General features: G+C 39.8%; 2 protein-coding genes across 3 annotated transcripts; one reads left to right on the top strand and one right to left on the bottom strand.

The window, feature by feature from the left end:
- Positions 1–1,500: 1,500 nt before the first annotated feature.
- Positions 1,501–8,106, bottom strand: snrpa (small nuclear ribonucleoprotein polypeptide A). 2 transcript variants are annotated; one of them, XM_083552488.1, is made up of 7 exons: positions 7,981–8,106; positions 7,397–7,473; positions 4,015–4,187; positions 2,619–2,786; positions 2,364–2,540; positions 2,197–2,285; positions 1,501–2,082 (listed from the first exon to the last, which is right to left on the bottom strand). In XM_083552488.1, exons 2-7 carry the CDS (start codon positions 7,467–7,469, stop codon positions 1,923–1,925), a joined length of 840 nt encoding a protein of 279 aa, XP_083408614.1. In that variant the 5' UTR covers positions 7,470–7,473; positions 7,981–8,106; the 3' UTR covers positions 1,501–1,922. The 2 variants fall into 2 exon arrangements, with proteins under 2 accessions (XP_083408614.1, XP_083408615.1); XM_083552489.1 differs by having other exon boundaries at positions 4,015–4,321; positions 7,244–7,473; positions 7,981–8,060.
- A 73-nt stretch (positions 8,107–8,179) lies between these two features.
- Positions 8,180–16,724, top strand: actmap (actin maturation protease). The gene is made up of 7 exons (XM_083552485.1): positions 8,180–8,593; positions 8,843–9,036; positions 9,154–9,222; positions 9,632–9,756; positions 12,549–12,678; positions 12,779–12,849; positions 15,841–16,724. The coding sequence occupies exons 1-7, from the start codon at positions 8,588–8,590 to the stop codon at positions 16,164–16,166; spliced, it is 921 nt and encodes a 306-aa protein (XP_083408611.1). The 5' UTR covers positions 8,180–8,587; the 3' UTR covers positions 16,167–16,724.
- Positions 16,725–16,753: the final 29 nt, after the last annotated feature.

The raw sequence follows: 16,753 nt of genomic DNA, 5'->3' as shown, positions 1-16,753 counted from the left end.
AATTTTTACACTTTACTCAACTTTATTTATGATTCATTATATGTCCTTTTTACACCACTATATTTTAACTGACAATGACCTTTATCAATTACATTTTGCACCTCTGTTGGAGAACAATCCGCTTCCCACATCTGCTGCCTGTGAGCTACTTTTTTTAGCTCCGCTGGACTCTTCAGTCCAAAAAGTTTTGAGAAACAGCTTTTGTTCAAGTTTAATAAAAAATATTTTCCCTCTCTGAGGTGCATCAAATCGCAGACATCTTTGAATATTTGTTTTTATTTTACGTAACAATTTGCATACAGTTTATTTGTCGACTGAATACTAATTGAATACTTTGTGACATGATACTGTAAATTAATTATTTATTTTAAAAATCCCTTTTTGGATGATGGCTTCATTACTTGGTCTTTTTTTTTTTTTTTTTTTTACCAAATTGTGAGATCTTTGCTTCCTTCTGGCATGTTTAAGAGGCTGTTGTGTTGGTTAATGCAGTGCTGTGGTGTACAATTTGATTTCTATTTCAGGAAATAAAACCTCACAAATCAATGTTTTTTGGCTTTTCACCAACATGTGTCTTGGTGTTGAGGACTAGTGCATATTTGAGTCTACATTCAATATATGTCTAATACTCACATACTGTTCAAATCAGATACTCCAAAACCTTTACTCAAGTCATATTGGAATCAATGACTAAACTAGGAATGGGTAAGTTTAGCAGTAAGGTTACTAAAGTATGATTTTCCAGTTCTCTACTTCTCTGATTGCATCCACCAAATGCTGTAAATGTAGGGGTAGATTAGTCATGAAGATGTTGATTGAGTTTAAATCCGAGCACCAGAAGTCTGCTGCTGCATTGCAGTGCTTGGACCCAAAATGCATGCACTTCAGTAAATTGTGCATATGGGCATTTCCAGAGGTGTAGCAAATGTATTGCTACTGTCCCTCTCTCAAAGGTCAACACAGAGTGGTTTCATTTCTTTTGTGTATTCTGTAATCTTCCCTTTGTTGTTGGAGCAATAAGGACTTGTGGATCTGTGTTTACACCCCAGTGAAACAGGAAGTCCAGGGTAGTCAGGGGTGACTAACAAAACAGTTGTGTGAATTTATAGTAAAATATACTGTACATGTAAAAATCTAAACTTCAATCTTAGGTGAGTTTTTACTAAGTTTTTTTCTCTCCACCTGTACCAAATATGTTCTGATGTAAGACTCTGGCTCCGACTGTACATGAGTTTTTCCCCCACTAAAATTGAGTGACTCACATCTACCAAATCCTTAACATTAAAGTCAAGTATAAAACCCCACTAAATGCAGCCCATTGTTGAGGAGCTCAGTGTTTCCAGAGAATGTGTTTCCCCCAGTGACTAACTAAGTCACATTTCCACCCTGGGATCTAGGTCTTTTGTAGAAATAAACATTACACATCAAAACATTAGAAAGCACAAGATCATTTTTGTAGGGTCTACACTCAAGAAAAAATTTTTAATAAAAATGTCAGTATTTTCTTTTTTTTTTTTTTTAGCATTTCATTTTTATTTGGAATGAAAATTAAAATTCGGAGCATGTTTAAAAAAAAAAAAAAAAAAAAAAAGGGCGGAAAAGCTCCAGGTACAATGTCTGGGGATCCAGACCCTGGGTGCAATGCTTTTCATTACTCAATTAAAAAAAAACACAAACAAACAAACAAAAAAAAAAAAAAAACTACTTACAATTTCCAGGTTCATCCTCTTCAGGAGAGAACAAAAAAAGAAATACAAAAAAAAAAAAATTTGTCTATCAATCCATACGTTACCAGATTTACCTCCTGACCACAGATCCAGGAAGAGTGAATGGTATCTTGTTCGTTTTCCCCTTACAAAACAGTATAAAACGGTGGAAATGACTGAACACCTCTGTTTTTGCACGCATTACGTAGCAGTTGGTTATTTCTTGGCAAACGAGATCTTCATTGCGTTAGTCTGTGTGATCTTGAAGCCCTGTAACGCTTCCCTGGCTGCACCGGCCTGCACTTCGTTGTCAAACTCCACAAAGGCGATGTCGTGCCGTCCGGGAACAAGACGCACCTCTTTGAACCCTGGAAACCTGAAAATGAGAGAGGAAGTGTGTAGGTAAACACAATGACAACCATGCTTTACATTATTCATTACCAATAACCAACAATGGTGTCAAATACCTCATGCAAAAGAAAACACTTACTGATTGAACAGCATGGAGAGCATGAGCTCGTTGGTCTCCTCTGGCAGGTTGGTGAGGAACAGGATGTGATTAGGCGGGTTCTCCGAGACCTGTGGATTTAAAACCAAACCTAAAATCTAGCTCAAATGTGAAAATACTGCTTTAACTAAAAGAGTCATGATTTTTACCTGCTGAGGCATCTGTCCTGGCATCTGCCCAGGCATCATCTGACCTGGAGGCATGGCACCTGGTGGCATCTGTCCAGGGCCCATACCTGGAGGAGGCATCATACCAGGTGGTGGCATGTACGGCGGCTGACCAGGCATTGGCATCATTCGAGGAGCTTGACTCATAGGTGGCATTCCCTTAAAAACAAAAGTATTTATAATAGTTCATTGGAATGGAAATATATATATATAAAAAAAAGATGCTGTTAAACTCACAGGCATAGCAGCAGGAACCCCCACCATGCCAGCAGCAGCGGCTGCCTTCTTCGAAACTCCCGATTCTGTCGCCTTAGGCTTCTTCTTTTCTTTCTTGCGGTCCCGTTCTACATACGTGCCCTTCATCTTGGCGATGATGTCCGAGTCTTGTTTGGCATACTGAATGCGCTGTAGAGAGAGAACACCTGGTTCAACTAAAGCTTGGATATCACACAAGAGCAACTTGCAGGAACTTGTTTGGCTACAGATGATTAAACATGAATGTCAGCTGGATAAATTAACCTAGCAGGATGCCTTCTAATATCGTTCATTTTTTTTTTTCATTTTAGCTTTGTTTTAGGTTACATGTATGGAAGTGGGTGATTTTAAAATCCCCACAACAGATGTTTATTTGCCGAGTGTATATATTACATGCTGTATATATATATTTACATATTTATCTGAACTTGTCGATTTGCACTTCTGGTAGATGCTAAACTGCATTTCATGCTGTGTATCTGTACTGTGCAATGACAAAGTTGTTTCTTTCATCAAGCAGGTTTGAGAGTGGATCAAACTGACTGATGAAGCACTCGCTCTCTGAAGCTCAAATCCTCCTTGTAAATCTCATTCAACTTTCACAGCTTGACAACAGAATGATCAATGGAGACCATCATATAAAAAAGTGCACAAAATCCCAAGCACAAGTTGCTTGTTTTTTTTCTCCTGGATTTGTACAGCACAAACAGACCAGTCTCACCTTCACAGGTCACATGTGGTCATTTTGAGAAAACCAGTATAAACTATAAAAAGTATTTAAATATATTCAAATATGTAAATCACTCCTGTTTTTAGTTTGCTATTGTATTCTAATGTTAAAATACAGCACTAATAGTTATTTCATATTTATATAATAAATATATAATTTAAAAAAAAAAAGGGGGGGGGGGGGCTCTACACTTGTCACATGTACATTACAGCAAAGTGAAATTCTTTCTACACATATCCGAGTGATGTAAGGAAGCTGGGGTCAGAAGAGCCCTGGAGCACAGAAGATTAAGGGCCTTGCTCAAGGGCCCAAAGAGTAACAGTTTGGCAATACTGGTGCTTGAACCACTGACCTTTGGTTCAGTAACCCAGAGCCTTAACAACTGATCCAGCATTGACCAAGTAATATAAAAATACAAATAACTCCTTGAACATAATTTTTCCTTTTCTCTACTTCCAGGAACACACTTTCACAAGGCACATTGAAGAGGTTTCTGTGGATTCTTGTCTGGGACCTACAGTGTCCAAAACTCAATGGATCAACAACACACTGGCATGAGAGATCCTCAATTCGCTAATCATTTCATTCCAACTAGGCAGACACTAATGATAGACATAAAAACAGCCCCCAAAAAACAAAAAAGCATACCATGGGTTTATCGTAAAAAGGAAAGCCCTGCATAGATCTCAGTGCGTTGGAGGCACTGTTCACCTCTTTAAAGATCACAAAGGCCTGACCCCGCATTTTGAGAGTCCGGGCAACTAGGATGTCCAGGATCTGTCCGAACTGGGAGAAAATGGCGTACAGGGACTTCTTCAGCTCTGGGGAGAAAAGACGAGACACGAATAATTGAGCAATTTAGGACTGCTTTACAGAGCGATTTCAGAAGGCTTTCCTGATAATTACTCATAACGTGCAGTATGATCAATTGAGTCGCCCAAATTGGGATAACAGACTGTGTCAGAAGAGGAGAAGGAGAGGAGGAAGACGTCTACAGAGACGGCAGGAAAAGGAGCAGTGTAGGAGAGTAGAGGTTCGGGTTGGTACTTTAAATGTTGGTACTATGACGGGTAAAGGGAGAGAGGTAGCTGATATGATGGAGAGAAGAAAGGTAGATATGCTGTGTGTTCAGGAGACCAAGTGGAAAGGGAGTAAGGCCAGGAACATTGGTGGTGGGCTTAAACTGTTTTATCATGGTGTGGATGGAAAGAGAAATGGTGTAGGGGTGATTCTGAAGGAAGAGAACAGTAAGAGTGTAGTGGAGGTGAAGAGAGTTTCTGATAGGGTGATGATCGTGAAGGTGGAGGTTGAAGGGATGATAAATGTCATCAGTGCCTATGCTCCACAAGTTGGCTGTGAGATGAAGAAGAAGGAAAGATTCTGGAGTGAATTAGATGAAGTGGTAGATGGTGTACCTAGGAAAGAACGATTGCTGATTGGGGCAGACTTTAATGGGCATGTAGGTGAAGGGAACAGAGGTGATGAGGAGGTGATGGGTAGGTATGGTTTTAAGGAGAGGAATGTGGAAGGGCAGATGGTGGTAGATTTTGCTAAAAGGATGGAAATGGCAGTGGTGAACACGTATTTTAAGAAGAAGGAGGATCATAGGGTGACGTATAAGAGTGGAGGAAGGTGCACACAGGTGGATTATCTTCTGTGTAGGAGATGCAACCTGAAGGAGATTGGAGACTGTAAGGTGTTGGCGGGGGACAGTGTAGCTAGACAGCATCGGCTGGTGATCTATAGGATGGTTTTGGAGGCGAAGAAGAAGAGGAGGAAAGTAAGGATTGAAAGAAGAATAAGATGGTGGAAACTGAAGGAGGAAGAGTGTAGTGTGAGGTTCAGGGAAGAGGTCAGACAGGGGCTTGGTGGTGGTGAAGAGGTGCCGGATGATTGGGCAACTACTGCAGGAGTGATGAGGGAGGCAGCTAGAAAAGTACTTGGTGTGACATCTGGAAATAGAAAGCAAGACAAGGAGACGTGGTGGTGGAATGAGGAAGTGCAGGAGAGCATTAGGGGAAAGAGGTTGGCAAAACAGAAGTGGGATCGACAGAGTGATGAGAAAAGTAGGCAGGAGTACAAGGAGATGCGGCAGCCGGTAAAAAGGGATGTGGCGAAAGCCAAGGAAAGGGCATATGAGGAGCTGTATAAGAGGTTGGACACTAAGGAAGGAGAAAAGGATTTATACCGATTGGCCAGGCAGAGGGACCGAGCTGGGAAGGATGTACTGCAAGTTAGAGCAATAAAGGATGGAGAGGGAAATGTGTTGACTAATGAGGAGAGTGTGTTGAGAAGATGGAGGGAGTATTTTGAGCAGCTGATGAATGAGGAAAATCAGAGAGAGAGAAGGTTGGAGGATGTGGAGTTGGTGAAGCAGGATGTAGATAGGATTAGTAAGGAGGAAGTGAGAGCAGCGATTAGGAGGATGAAGAATGGAAAGTCGGTTGGACCAGATGACATACCGGTAGAAGCGTGGAGATGTTTAGGAGAGATGGCAGTGGAGTTTTTAACCAGATTGTTTAACAGGATTCTGGAAGGGGAGAGGATGCCTGAGGAATGGAGAAGGAGTGTGCTGGTACCGATCTTTAAACATAAGGGAGATGTGCAGACCTGCAGTAACTACAGGGGAATTAAGTTGATCAGTCACACCATGAAGTTATGGGAAAGAGTAGTGGAAGCCAGGCTGAGAGAAGAGGTGACCATCTGTGAGCAACAGTATGGTTTCATGCCGAGGAAGAGCCCCACAGATGCCTTATTTGCTTTGAGGATGTTGATGGAGAAGTATAGAGAAGGACAGAAGGAGCTGCATTGTGTATTTGTGGATTTAGAGAAAGCGTACGACAGGGTGCCGAGAGAGGAGTTGTGGTATTGTATGAGGAAGTCAGGTGTGTCAGAGAAGTATGTGAGGGTGGTGCAGGACATGTATGAGGACAGTGTGACGGCAGTGAAGTGTGCAGTAGGTACGACAGACTGGTTCAGGGTGAAGGTTGGACTGCATCAAGGATCGGCCCTGAGCCCTTTCCTTTTTGCAGTGGTGATGGACAGGTTGACGGACGAGGTCAGACAGGAGTCTCCCTGGACTATGATGTTTGCAGATGATATTGTGATTTGTGGTGAGAGTAGAGAGCAGGTTGAGAAGAGCCTGGAGAGGTGGAGATATGCGCTTGAGAGAAGGGGAATGAAAGTCAGTAGGAGTAAGACAGAGTACATGTGTGTGAATGAGAGGGAGGGCAGTGGAGTGATGCGGTTGCAGGGAGAAGAGGTGGAGAAGGTGGAGGAGTTCAGGTACCTGGGGTCAACAGTGCAAAGTAATGGAGAGTGTGTTAGAGAAGTAAAGAAAAGAGTGCAGGCAGGGTGGAGTGGGTGGAGAAGAGTGACAGGAGTGATTTGTGATAGTAGGGTATCTGCAAGAATGAAAGGAAAAGTTTATAGGACTGTGGTGAGACCTGCGATGTTGTATGGATTAGAGACAGTGGCATTGAGTAAAAGACAGAAGGTGGAGCTGGAGGTAGCAGAGCTGAAGATGTTAAGGTTTTCGTTGGGAGTGACGAGGATGGATAAGATTAGAAATGAGTTTATTAGAGGGACAGCACATGTAGGATGTTTTGGTGACAAGGTGAGGGAGGCGAGATTGAGATGGTTTGGACATGTGCAGAGAAGGGACATGAATTAAATTGGTAGAAAAATGCTGAAGATGGAGCCACCAGGTAGGAGGAAAAGAGGAAGGCCAAGGAGGAGGTTCATGGATGTGGTGAGGGAAGACATGCAGGTAGTTGGTGTGAAAGAGGCAGATGTAGAGGACAGGGTGGTATGGAGACGGATGATCGGCTGTGGCGACCCCTAATGGGAGCAGCCGAAAGAAGAAGAAGACGACGACTGTGTCAGAAGATCCTATGAGGATAAACCTGAGATTGAATGAAATACACCATGTTTTTAAACAATTTCCCTGTGGTATTAATAAAGTGTTCCTATTGTAATGATGTGCAGAGTATGCGCTATAAGCAGTAATGTATGTGTACATCCACCATACCATCTTTTTTGATTTTCTCATTCAGGTTGTTGATGTAGATAGTGTGATTAAGCCGCAGCTCCTGGGCAGACATTCCGCTGAAAAGAGACAAAACAATCAGAGTTATGGGGTGCTTATGTATTTACATCCATAATCAAGAAACAATGAAGGTACACAGACATACAATCCAATAATACTAATATACAGGAATTGTGGACAATGGAAAAAGGAAGCTGCTCGCACACTCGGGCTAGCTAGTGAGAAACCTAGCTAGCTAACTAGCATTGTATGCTAACCTAGCTAACAATTATGTATAATTATTATCTATATTAACTATTATATAGGGCTGAATACCAAATAGCTCGATTTTAAACACTTTGAGCACTAGGTAGAGTACATTAGAGTACACTTTATACACTTTGTAGTGTACGTGTATAGTGAAATAGAAGCCGTTTAGGATTCAACCACAGCAAACAGAATTGACACCAAATAACACCTAGCAATTATTTCAAATCTAATTTATACATCTATAAATACGTCTTATGATATGTATATACATGTATTTGCAATCATTAATAAATAAATAAACAAACGGTAATACTTACAATACAAAATCAGCAACGACACTCGAACAGCGGTTTTACCCTCAAGCTAAACTAGCACCACGCTACTATTAGTCCCGGAAGTCCCGCCCTTTTCTTACGCTCGCCCTGCGATTGGATCGCCAGCTACATAACCCTCTCCGATTAGTGGATTTTAACGTTCCAAGACCTGTTTTCATTGGCCACCCTAGAGCACGCGCGTACATCCTTTTGATCTGATTTGCCAGCGTGTACGTTGCACCATTTTATTATGTTCGGGTACTCGAGTTGTTGCTGTTGTTAAAGTGAAATCTTTGCTTAACTTTGTAAAAAAATAAAAAAACAAATCTTGGTTATACAGGTGCAAAAAATACAGCGTTTTGCAGACTGGGGGGTGAATCCGTGGTGCGTTTACAATTTATTTCCTTATTAGGAAGTCGTTTCTATTCCCAACCCCTGTCGCGGAATGGGGCTTGAATCCCAAATAGCTTTCTTTTTGATTATGTAGTGCACTATGTAGGGTGCTGGCGATATTCTTTTTGCATTGTGCGTATTGCACTTATGCAGGGTGTACATATCGAATTGGGATTCAGCCTCATGTCAGAGCAGTTTGCTATGGAATTGAATTGCAATGGAGGTTAGTACAGATGTTTCTATTCATATATGTAAATGTTGTAGTTGATTACAGAAACTGGTGATCACAATCTGAAATTTTTTTTATTCCTATATAACAGTTTAAGTAGAAGTTGTTCAAAGGGGTGTATGGTTAAAAAAAAAAAAAGATGTTACGTTTTTAATGGTTGTATAAAATTCTATTCATTATTGAATCCCCAGATGTTCTCTAATTAGTGTTAATAATGCACATTCTTACCTCCTTGCATTCTAGTGTAATAATCAGGAGATCATGTCTGTATCACCATCTTCCCTTCCATCTCCACCACCTCCACCTCCACCTGCCCCAGCTTCAGCTCCTTTACTGCCCAGCAAGAAGAAGCTGTATCAGGCCATAGCAGAGGGCAGGACTGCAGTTGAAGGAGACTTTAAGGAAGCCTGTTTGCTCCTTAAACAAAGAGAGAGCAGGTAAATGATCGATCAAGGAAGGGGAAATCTAAAATCTAGTTAATTGCATACAAAGTGCACACATTTTTTTTACACCTTAAATGTTCTGCTTTACAACCAGTTTTCTTCTTTATAAAGTTTTAGAAAGGACCTGCAGTGGGTGTTGTTTAACACCTACGTGCCTTCATTAATCCAGGATGGACCCAAGTGAGTCTTTTTTCATTATGTAATGTCTCAAACCTCACATTAGGGGTGTAGCGGTACACAAATTTCACGGTTCCATACGTACCGTGATTTCTAAGTCACAGTTTGACCTCATTCATATATAATGTGTTGTTATTTTTACTAAAGGACACAAGTTTTTGGGTTCAATTTTAAGACGTTGATGTTTGGACGTCAATTTATTCGAATTTGGACTTGGCGTATTGCTCTTCGATTGCCATGCTAAATGCTTCAGCGTACTCAGAAGGCAGCATTGTACATTAAAGCTTCTAAAAGATTGCATTCCGTACTGATTTATTGGACTTTACTACTTCAGGAGTGATTTGATTTAATACAAAGGTCGCTTTAACATTACAAAAAATGTCACTGTTTATGTTTACTTGTCTGGTTTTAGATGTGGATTAGTGGCTTTATGGATGGCAGCCCATCTGATGAAGCCGGCCATGACCGTATCCATGGAAAGCATCATGCAAATAGCAGTGAACAGAGGCTACACTGCACAAGGGGAGATGTTTTCAGGTACTCTGGTTGGTCATTACTGTGAGAAAGAAACAACTGTGTCTGATCAGATCCCGACACAAAAGTGTTGTTTTCTGTGCTTGAATACAAAGTTGCATTCCCATGATGCTTGTAAGGTTTGTGCCAGGAACACAGGCACTGTTCTCACTGCTATCAGTTTATTCCCATGGGTCGTACTTTAGCTGTCAATTGTGCAGAAAAAACACAATAACAATGCAGAAAGAAAGAAATGCCAAAGATGTGATCACGTTTGGAGTCTTCACTTGCATGATCAGTGATAAAATGCGTGAGCTATATGAACAAAAGTATTGGGACGCCCGACTTTCCCGATATAATACCAGTTCTGTGGTTCCTTCTCAAACTGTTATTGTAAAAGTGAAGGCACACAATTGCACAGGGTGTCTTCGGATGCAGTAGCATGGAATTTTCCCTTCACTTGTACAAGGAGACCCAAACTTGTGTACAAAGCCAACTTCATTAAATTAAATGCTTTGTATGGGTTGGAGTGGAAGATCTCCTGCTGTAGAGCTCTGACCTCCAACACTATTGTGTCTGAATGATCACAAATCTCCACACTCCAAAATCTAGTGGAAAATCTTCCCAGAAGGGTGAAGGGAATTATAAGAGTAAATTTGGACTAAATGTGAAATGTGATGCTCAAAAAGCACATACCATACTTATAACCAGGTGTCCACAAACTTTTGGCAATACAGTGTATTCTGGAATAGATACACTTTAACCCACTCCAGCTTTTATAACCTTTTGCATAATTATGGAATAATAAAGTCTTTTGAGATGTCCATGAACTGAAGTGCATGAGGAGATTTTTCTTCTTATTCCACAATGAATTCTTCTGATTTGAAATGAATCATCGAGTCCAAACACTAATAATTGCCAATAGTCGACTAATAGTCCCATTTTATTTTTTTATCCTATTGAAGTTGAAATGAAAGACAATGTAGATAAACAACCGAAAACGATTCCTCATAACTTTTTAAAGCCACCAGAACATCACACAAAGAGATGGAAGAAAATGTATACAAACAGTTTGGTAAACCTAAAAAACAAAAGCAAAACAAAAAAAACCCGAATCAAATTCAACCGGTTAAATTTCCCGTGCGACATCGATTAACCGAAATTAACCGAGAAGCCATTAAACATTTAATTTACAGAAATAAACTAGAATAGAATATACCATCACAGGATCTCCCAGATATTGTTAAATATTTAAATCCCTACCGTCCCTAAACTTAAATCCGTCACGCATGTAAAAATATTTATAAAAAAAAACTTTCTTCTTACATTTTTTTATTTACAGCATTATAATAATGGTCTGTATATTCACTTGCTGTGAGAAAACTGGTAGTTCTATGCAAGATCCGACATCAAGCACCCCCGTATATATCCAAAATGGCACCATCCTCGTTTCATCGCTTCTCTTCAAAGATTCGACTCTGAGATTTGTAGTCGAATCAGCCTCCTGCTATCGAAGCATGGAATCTTCGATTATTCGGAGTCACCCTTACTTTGGACTGATTACTTATGTTCTCTCTCTCTCTCTCTCTCTCTCTCTCTCTCTCTCTCTCTCTCTCTCTCTCTCTCAAAAAAAAAGCCTTAGGAATCCATTTACCTCCACCCACTTAGATTTAGGGGATTTGCATAATAAATAAATATAAATAATTTTAGGTTTATCTTTACAGAGGTGCTGAGAAACAACTCAACAGAATGTGAATCTCTCACAGTCTCACACCCTGTTAATTTATTAATATATTGTTATTTATTGTTATATTAATAATTGTTAATATATGAACAATATATTTGGGTGCATGGACCCCGAATTGTGCTGTTTGCAGCATTATTATAAGCTAATACACCGAATACGCATAACATTCTGACATTGTTACAGGTGAAGTAAATAACAGTTATCATCTCTTCATCATGGCACCTGTTAGTGGGTGGAATATATTATCCAGCAAGTGAACATTTTGTCCTCAAAGTTGATGTGTTAACAGCAGGAAAAATGGGCAAGGGTAAGGATTTGATTTTGACAAGGGCCAAATTGTGACGTCTAAAAGACTGGGTCAGAACATCTCCAAAACTGCAGCTCTTGTGGGATGTTCCTGGTTTGCAGTGGTCAGAATCTATTAAAAGTGCTCCAAGGAAAGAACAGTAGTAAACCGGCGACAGGGTCGAGGGTGGGCCGACGCTTAATAGTGCACGTAGGGAGCGAAGGCTGGTCCGTGTGGTCCGATCCAACAGACGAGCTACTGTTGCTCAAATTGGTGAAGAAGTTAATGCTGTAAATGCTCGATGGTTTATGTTTTTGTGGTGACCAACACAATATTAGACAGGCCATATGTTGTGCCTGATCGGTGGCCATAAATGTATATTGATGTATAGTTCAGGTTTATATAGTAAATGCTGTAAATGTACATGCTGTTTGAGATTGCGTTTGTTAGAAACCCCCCCAGAAAAATCACTAAAATTTTCTCCAGGCTGATAGAAAACCTCAGTCTATATCACAGTTGTGATATATTTTAAAGTGTTCGTTTTATTTTAAAAAATGCTTCGGAAGTGTAGAAATTTGCCATAAAATGACTCTCAATACCTTTTTTTTTTTTTTTTTTTTTTTAAACTAACCTAAACGTGAAACCCTGTAATATCAGTGATTATGTTAGAGACACAAATTCCACGAAAGTAATATCAATATTATTTATACGAATATTATTGTTGTGGAATATTAATATCCTTCCCCATTTTTTATGTGTAATTGATCTTTCTTTTCTCTGCAGCCAGCAACATGGCCTTCCTTGCAGAAGAGGTGTGCGGTTTTAGAGCTCAGAGTCTCTCCGGGGGCATGATGGGAAACAATGCTGCACTAATCTTGAAACATCTCACTGACGGAGAGCCGATCCTAATACCGTATCCAAACCGACACATGCAATGTGGCTAATACAGGTTTGATCACTGATGATTATTTTTTGCGTTGCTACTGGAGCTTAGCTTAACTGCTTCGCATCAGATATGACGAGGACTTCAACCATGAGCCGTGCTTACGCAGAGGTCACAAAGCTCACTGGGCGGTGGCTTCAGGTGAGAGACTGAAACACATGCACAACAGGAAATAAATATAAACATACACAGTTTGTGAACACCTGATCATAAGATTCATACATCCAATTGAGATCAGAGCTCTATAGGAGGCCACTCAAATCTTCAACTTTAACCCATGTAAGGCATATCTTTATTGAGCTGGCTTTGTGCACAGATGCTTTGTCATGATGGAACAGGTTTGGGAAATGTACTGCTACCCCATTCGAAGACACAATTGTGTGCTTGCAGCTTTGCGATAACAGTTTGGGAAATAGTGTATAAAATAAGATCTATAATATAGAAATGGCAACTATACTAAGAATGGTGTAGTTTAATAACGTGCTATTGTGCAAACTGTTTGTAACTTCGGGAAACTCGCACGGGATCTGTCCTTTCGTGACTCGCGAGCATCAGGTTGCGCAATCAGCTCGCTCTTGACACAGTGATGGATTCAGTTAAACCGGTGCGAAGAAACACTAAATCAAAACTCGGAGAATAACAGCAGCAGTAAACGATAAAAATTTTTTTGCGTATACTTATGCATTTGTACTCGGATGCATATTTTCTTCCTTTTTTGTAATTAATCCTGTAAACTTGCTGTGTAAACTAACAACAGTACCGGCTTTACTACCTTCAAATGCTTTTAATGTTTGTATATTTAATTGATGCATATTTCATTTCATTATTATATTAAATTAATTATATATTCCAGGTGCTTATATCGTCACAACTGAACAAAATATATATTTTATATAGATTTTTTAAAGCATGGTTGTCATTTTGCTTTCTGCAAAATACAATTTAAATGTTGATTTACCCAAATAGCTTCACCTTTCAATACTTTTCAGTTTTTTTTTCATTTTTTATTTTTTTTACAAAGTAGAAATCCCCCATGCACTCCTCAACCAGCAGCCACTATAAGCCTTAACATGTCAAAATGAAAGATGATATGTGGCTTTTGCATTTTTAACTACGCTTGTATACATAAATACCCTGAATTAGGATTTTATATAGTTATAATTAACAAAACATATAATACTCCAAAAAATAAATACTCCATTAATTGATAATCAAAATGATCATTAGTTGCAGCCCTACTAAAGAGGTTTACGAATGTTTGTGTGAGTTGAGGTAGCTGTCTATATCTATCACATTCTTTCCACTCGCTGGGCGATAGATTCATGGATAACTGATTCGGTTTTGCATGTGTGAAAACACATGCAAAAATGTGCACGCCGAATGATTACGACAAAGTCTTTCACATAAACGAACACATTTCATTCCATTTCGCAATATTTGTTTCGAGCCAAAATTATATGAATCGTTTGAATGATGAATAAGTCTATCTAATTATTTCGCTCGAAACCACCAGAAAACGCTGACGTACTATTCAGTCAACAGCATTAAAAAAAAAAAAATTTACCTCATGAAACTCGAATATCTCATTGCTTATAATCATTCGACGCTTGAGTTTCAGTTTCAGTAAAATTCTATCTGATATCCAAACTTGCATCAACTATTGAATGCAAATAGCCCTCCTTAACATAGTGTTCTTCACCTACTTTGCATCTGATGCCGTCCATACAATTATTGTTATTTGGACTACTTAAAGCACACCTTTGCACACTGGTTAAAGCACACAGCGTTTGTGCACTCATTAGTTCTCTGTCTTTGAAAGGTTAATAATTATTCCTTAGTAATTTCATGTAATGCGAGTAATTAACTGGATTATAAGAAGCTGCAAAATGCTGATTAAAATCTGATTGTTCAAACATCATAATACTGTGTTGGTGCCACTGAAGCATTAACATCTTTAGCAATTTGAGCTACAGAAACTCGTCAGTTTGCTCGGACCACGTGGTCCCGCCTTCGCTCCCCACGTATGGAGATTTTTGGAGATGCTCTGACCCAGTCGTCTAGCCGTCACAACTTGTCAAACTCGCTCAAATCCTTACGCTTGCCCATTTTTCCTGCTTCTAACACGTCAACTTCGAGGACAAAATGTTCACTTGCTGCATAATGTATCCCACCCACTAACGGGTGCGATGATGAAGAGATAATCAGTGTTATTCACTTAAAAATAATGCTATGCCTGATTGGTGTATATACTACACATACAGAGCCTGTCAAAACTTTAGAAACCCCTAGTCTTTTATGTTTTTTGTACTGGCACATGTACTTTTCTTTTGTTTATCTGAAAGAAACTATGTAAAAAAAAACACAAGAATTGGACAGTGTAAGATGGAGAACAGGAGAAAAGATGTAAGCAGACTACAGGTGGAAGATTAATTGTTTGGGGTTGTTTTGGCGCAGGAAAGGTTGAAGACCCAACATGGCTTTTATTCTATACTTCAACACCATTCAATTCTGTCTGGACTGCCGCTGTAACTTGCGAGACGACAATGACCCGAAGCATACATCCAAGCTCTCAAGACTGTTCTCTATAATGGAAAGGCCTGCCCAGTCACTGCACCAAAATCCTATTGAACTGCTCTGGGATGAACTCTATCACAATGTAAAGAAATCTCCATATATTGAAGAACATCTTTGGCAAGTTTTACAAGAGGCATTTCAAAGTATTTCAGCTTGAAGGTTTTGGGAAGCAAACTGTCCTTATGCCAAGAGTGTGTTAAGATGTTATTCGTCTTTCAATGAAAATAGTGTAACATTTTTATATATTTGTTTGGACCGAATAAATACTATGCCTAGTTTGTTGCATATAAACAAAAGGAACATGTGCCCCTTCGAAGACCATAAAAGACGAGGTGTTTTAAAACTATACATTGGCAGAATGGCCAGACTCCACTGAGCAGACTGTTGACTGCTGCACTAATTCCAATAACCATGTTTTTAGATGTGGTTTTTGACACCCCAGTCATCACCAATTAAACCGAAGCACTGAAAATCAGGGTGTTTTGAAAATACACGTAGTTAAATTTTATAAATCCATGAATACATTAAATGACTAGGTGTTAAATGTTGCATGTGTAGGTGTGCTGCTTGGTCTGGCAGAGGGAAGCGTGAGCGGCAAGCAGCTCTTCACTGACACCACTCTGCCGTGGCTGCATCTTTGTCGAGGTAGTGCACCAGCTGACTGGCTCAAGAATCCAGCTGAGGTCCACATCTTAGCCAAGCAGGGGAAAAGTCTGCGCTACCAGCTCTGGATGTTGGATACAGTGGCACAGAGTAACATGCAGCTTAAAGAAATGGATTCTCAGAGGGCAGGTGATGGATCTTACTATGTGCTGCCCCCTGGTGGTGTGGAGGAAGGACTCTCAGGCCAAGTGGTGCTACTACACACCTCACAGGAAAACTGATAGCAAGAACATTTGCTGTGGGAACGCAGCATGTGTGTGTTTAGTGTGTACTCAGGATGCACTCGAATGGGTGCCTGTGTTTAACCTTTCATCCACTAGGTGGCCTTATTTCTTTGGCATTTCTCTGGGAAGGATTCCTGTTGCAAAAATGTTATGGTGCTAAATAAAGCAGGAATGTGCTATTTTGCTTTTCTGCCCAAAATTAGTAGTTGTCTTCACACAGAATAAATATCCAATGTCAAAGTGGGTGGAAAGAATGAAAACAGATTGCAAAGCTGTCTGCACAAGTATTTATGGCCACAGGCTATTGAATTAATTCTAGTTTTCATCAGAAGTCACTTGTAAAGTGTTACAGGATCTCACTGTAGATACACCAGCTCCTTGAAGACTTCCAGAGTATTTCTCTAGAAAATATTTCTCCACAAACTGCATAATACAGGAAAACGATCAAAATCTCTGGAAAAATAATCCAAGTATGGATTTTATTTATTTATTTTTTGTTGAGCAGCATTAAATGCATTGTTAATAAAAGGAAAATAAATGTGTATGAACATTGCAGACCCCTGAATCTGATTACCTGCTTTTGC

This window comes from Silurus aristotelis, assembly GCF_946808225.1.
Source record: "Silurus aristotelis genome assembly, chromosome: 10".
NCBI classification, from domain to species: Eukaryota; Metazoa; Chordata; class Actinopteri; order Siluriformes; family Siluridae; genus Silurus; species Silurus aristotelis.
The sequence above is the reverse complement of the archived record's forward strand: the minus strand, read 5'-3'. Positions and strand labels throughout refer to the sequence as shown.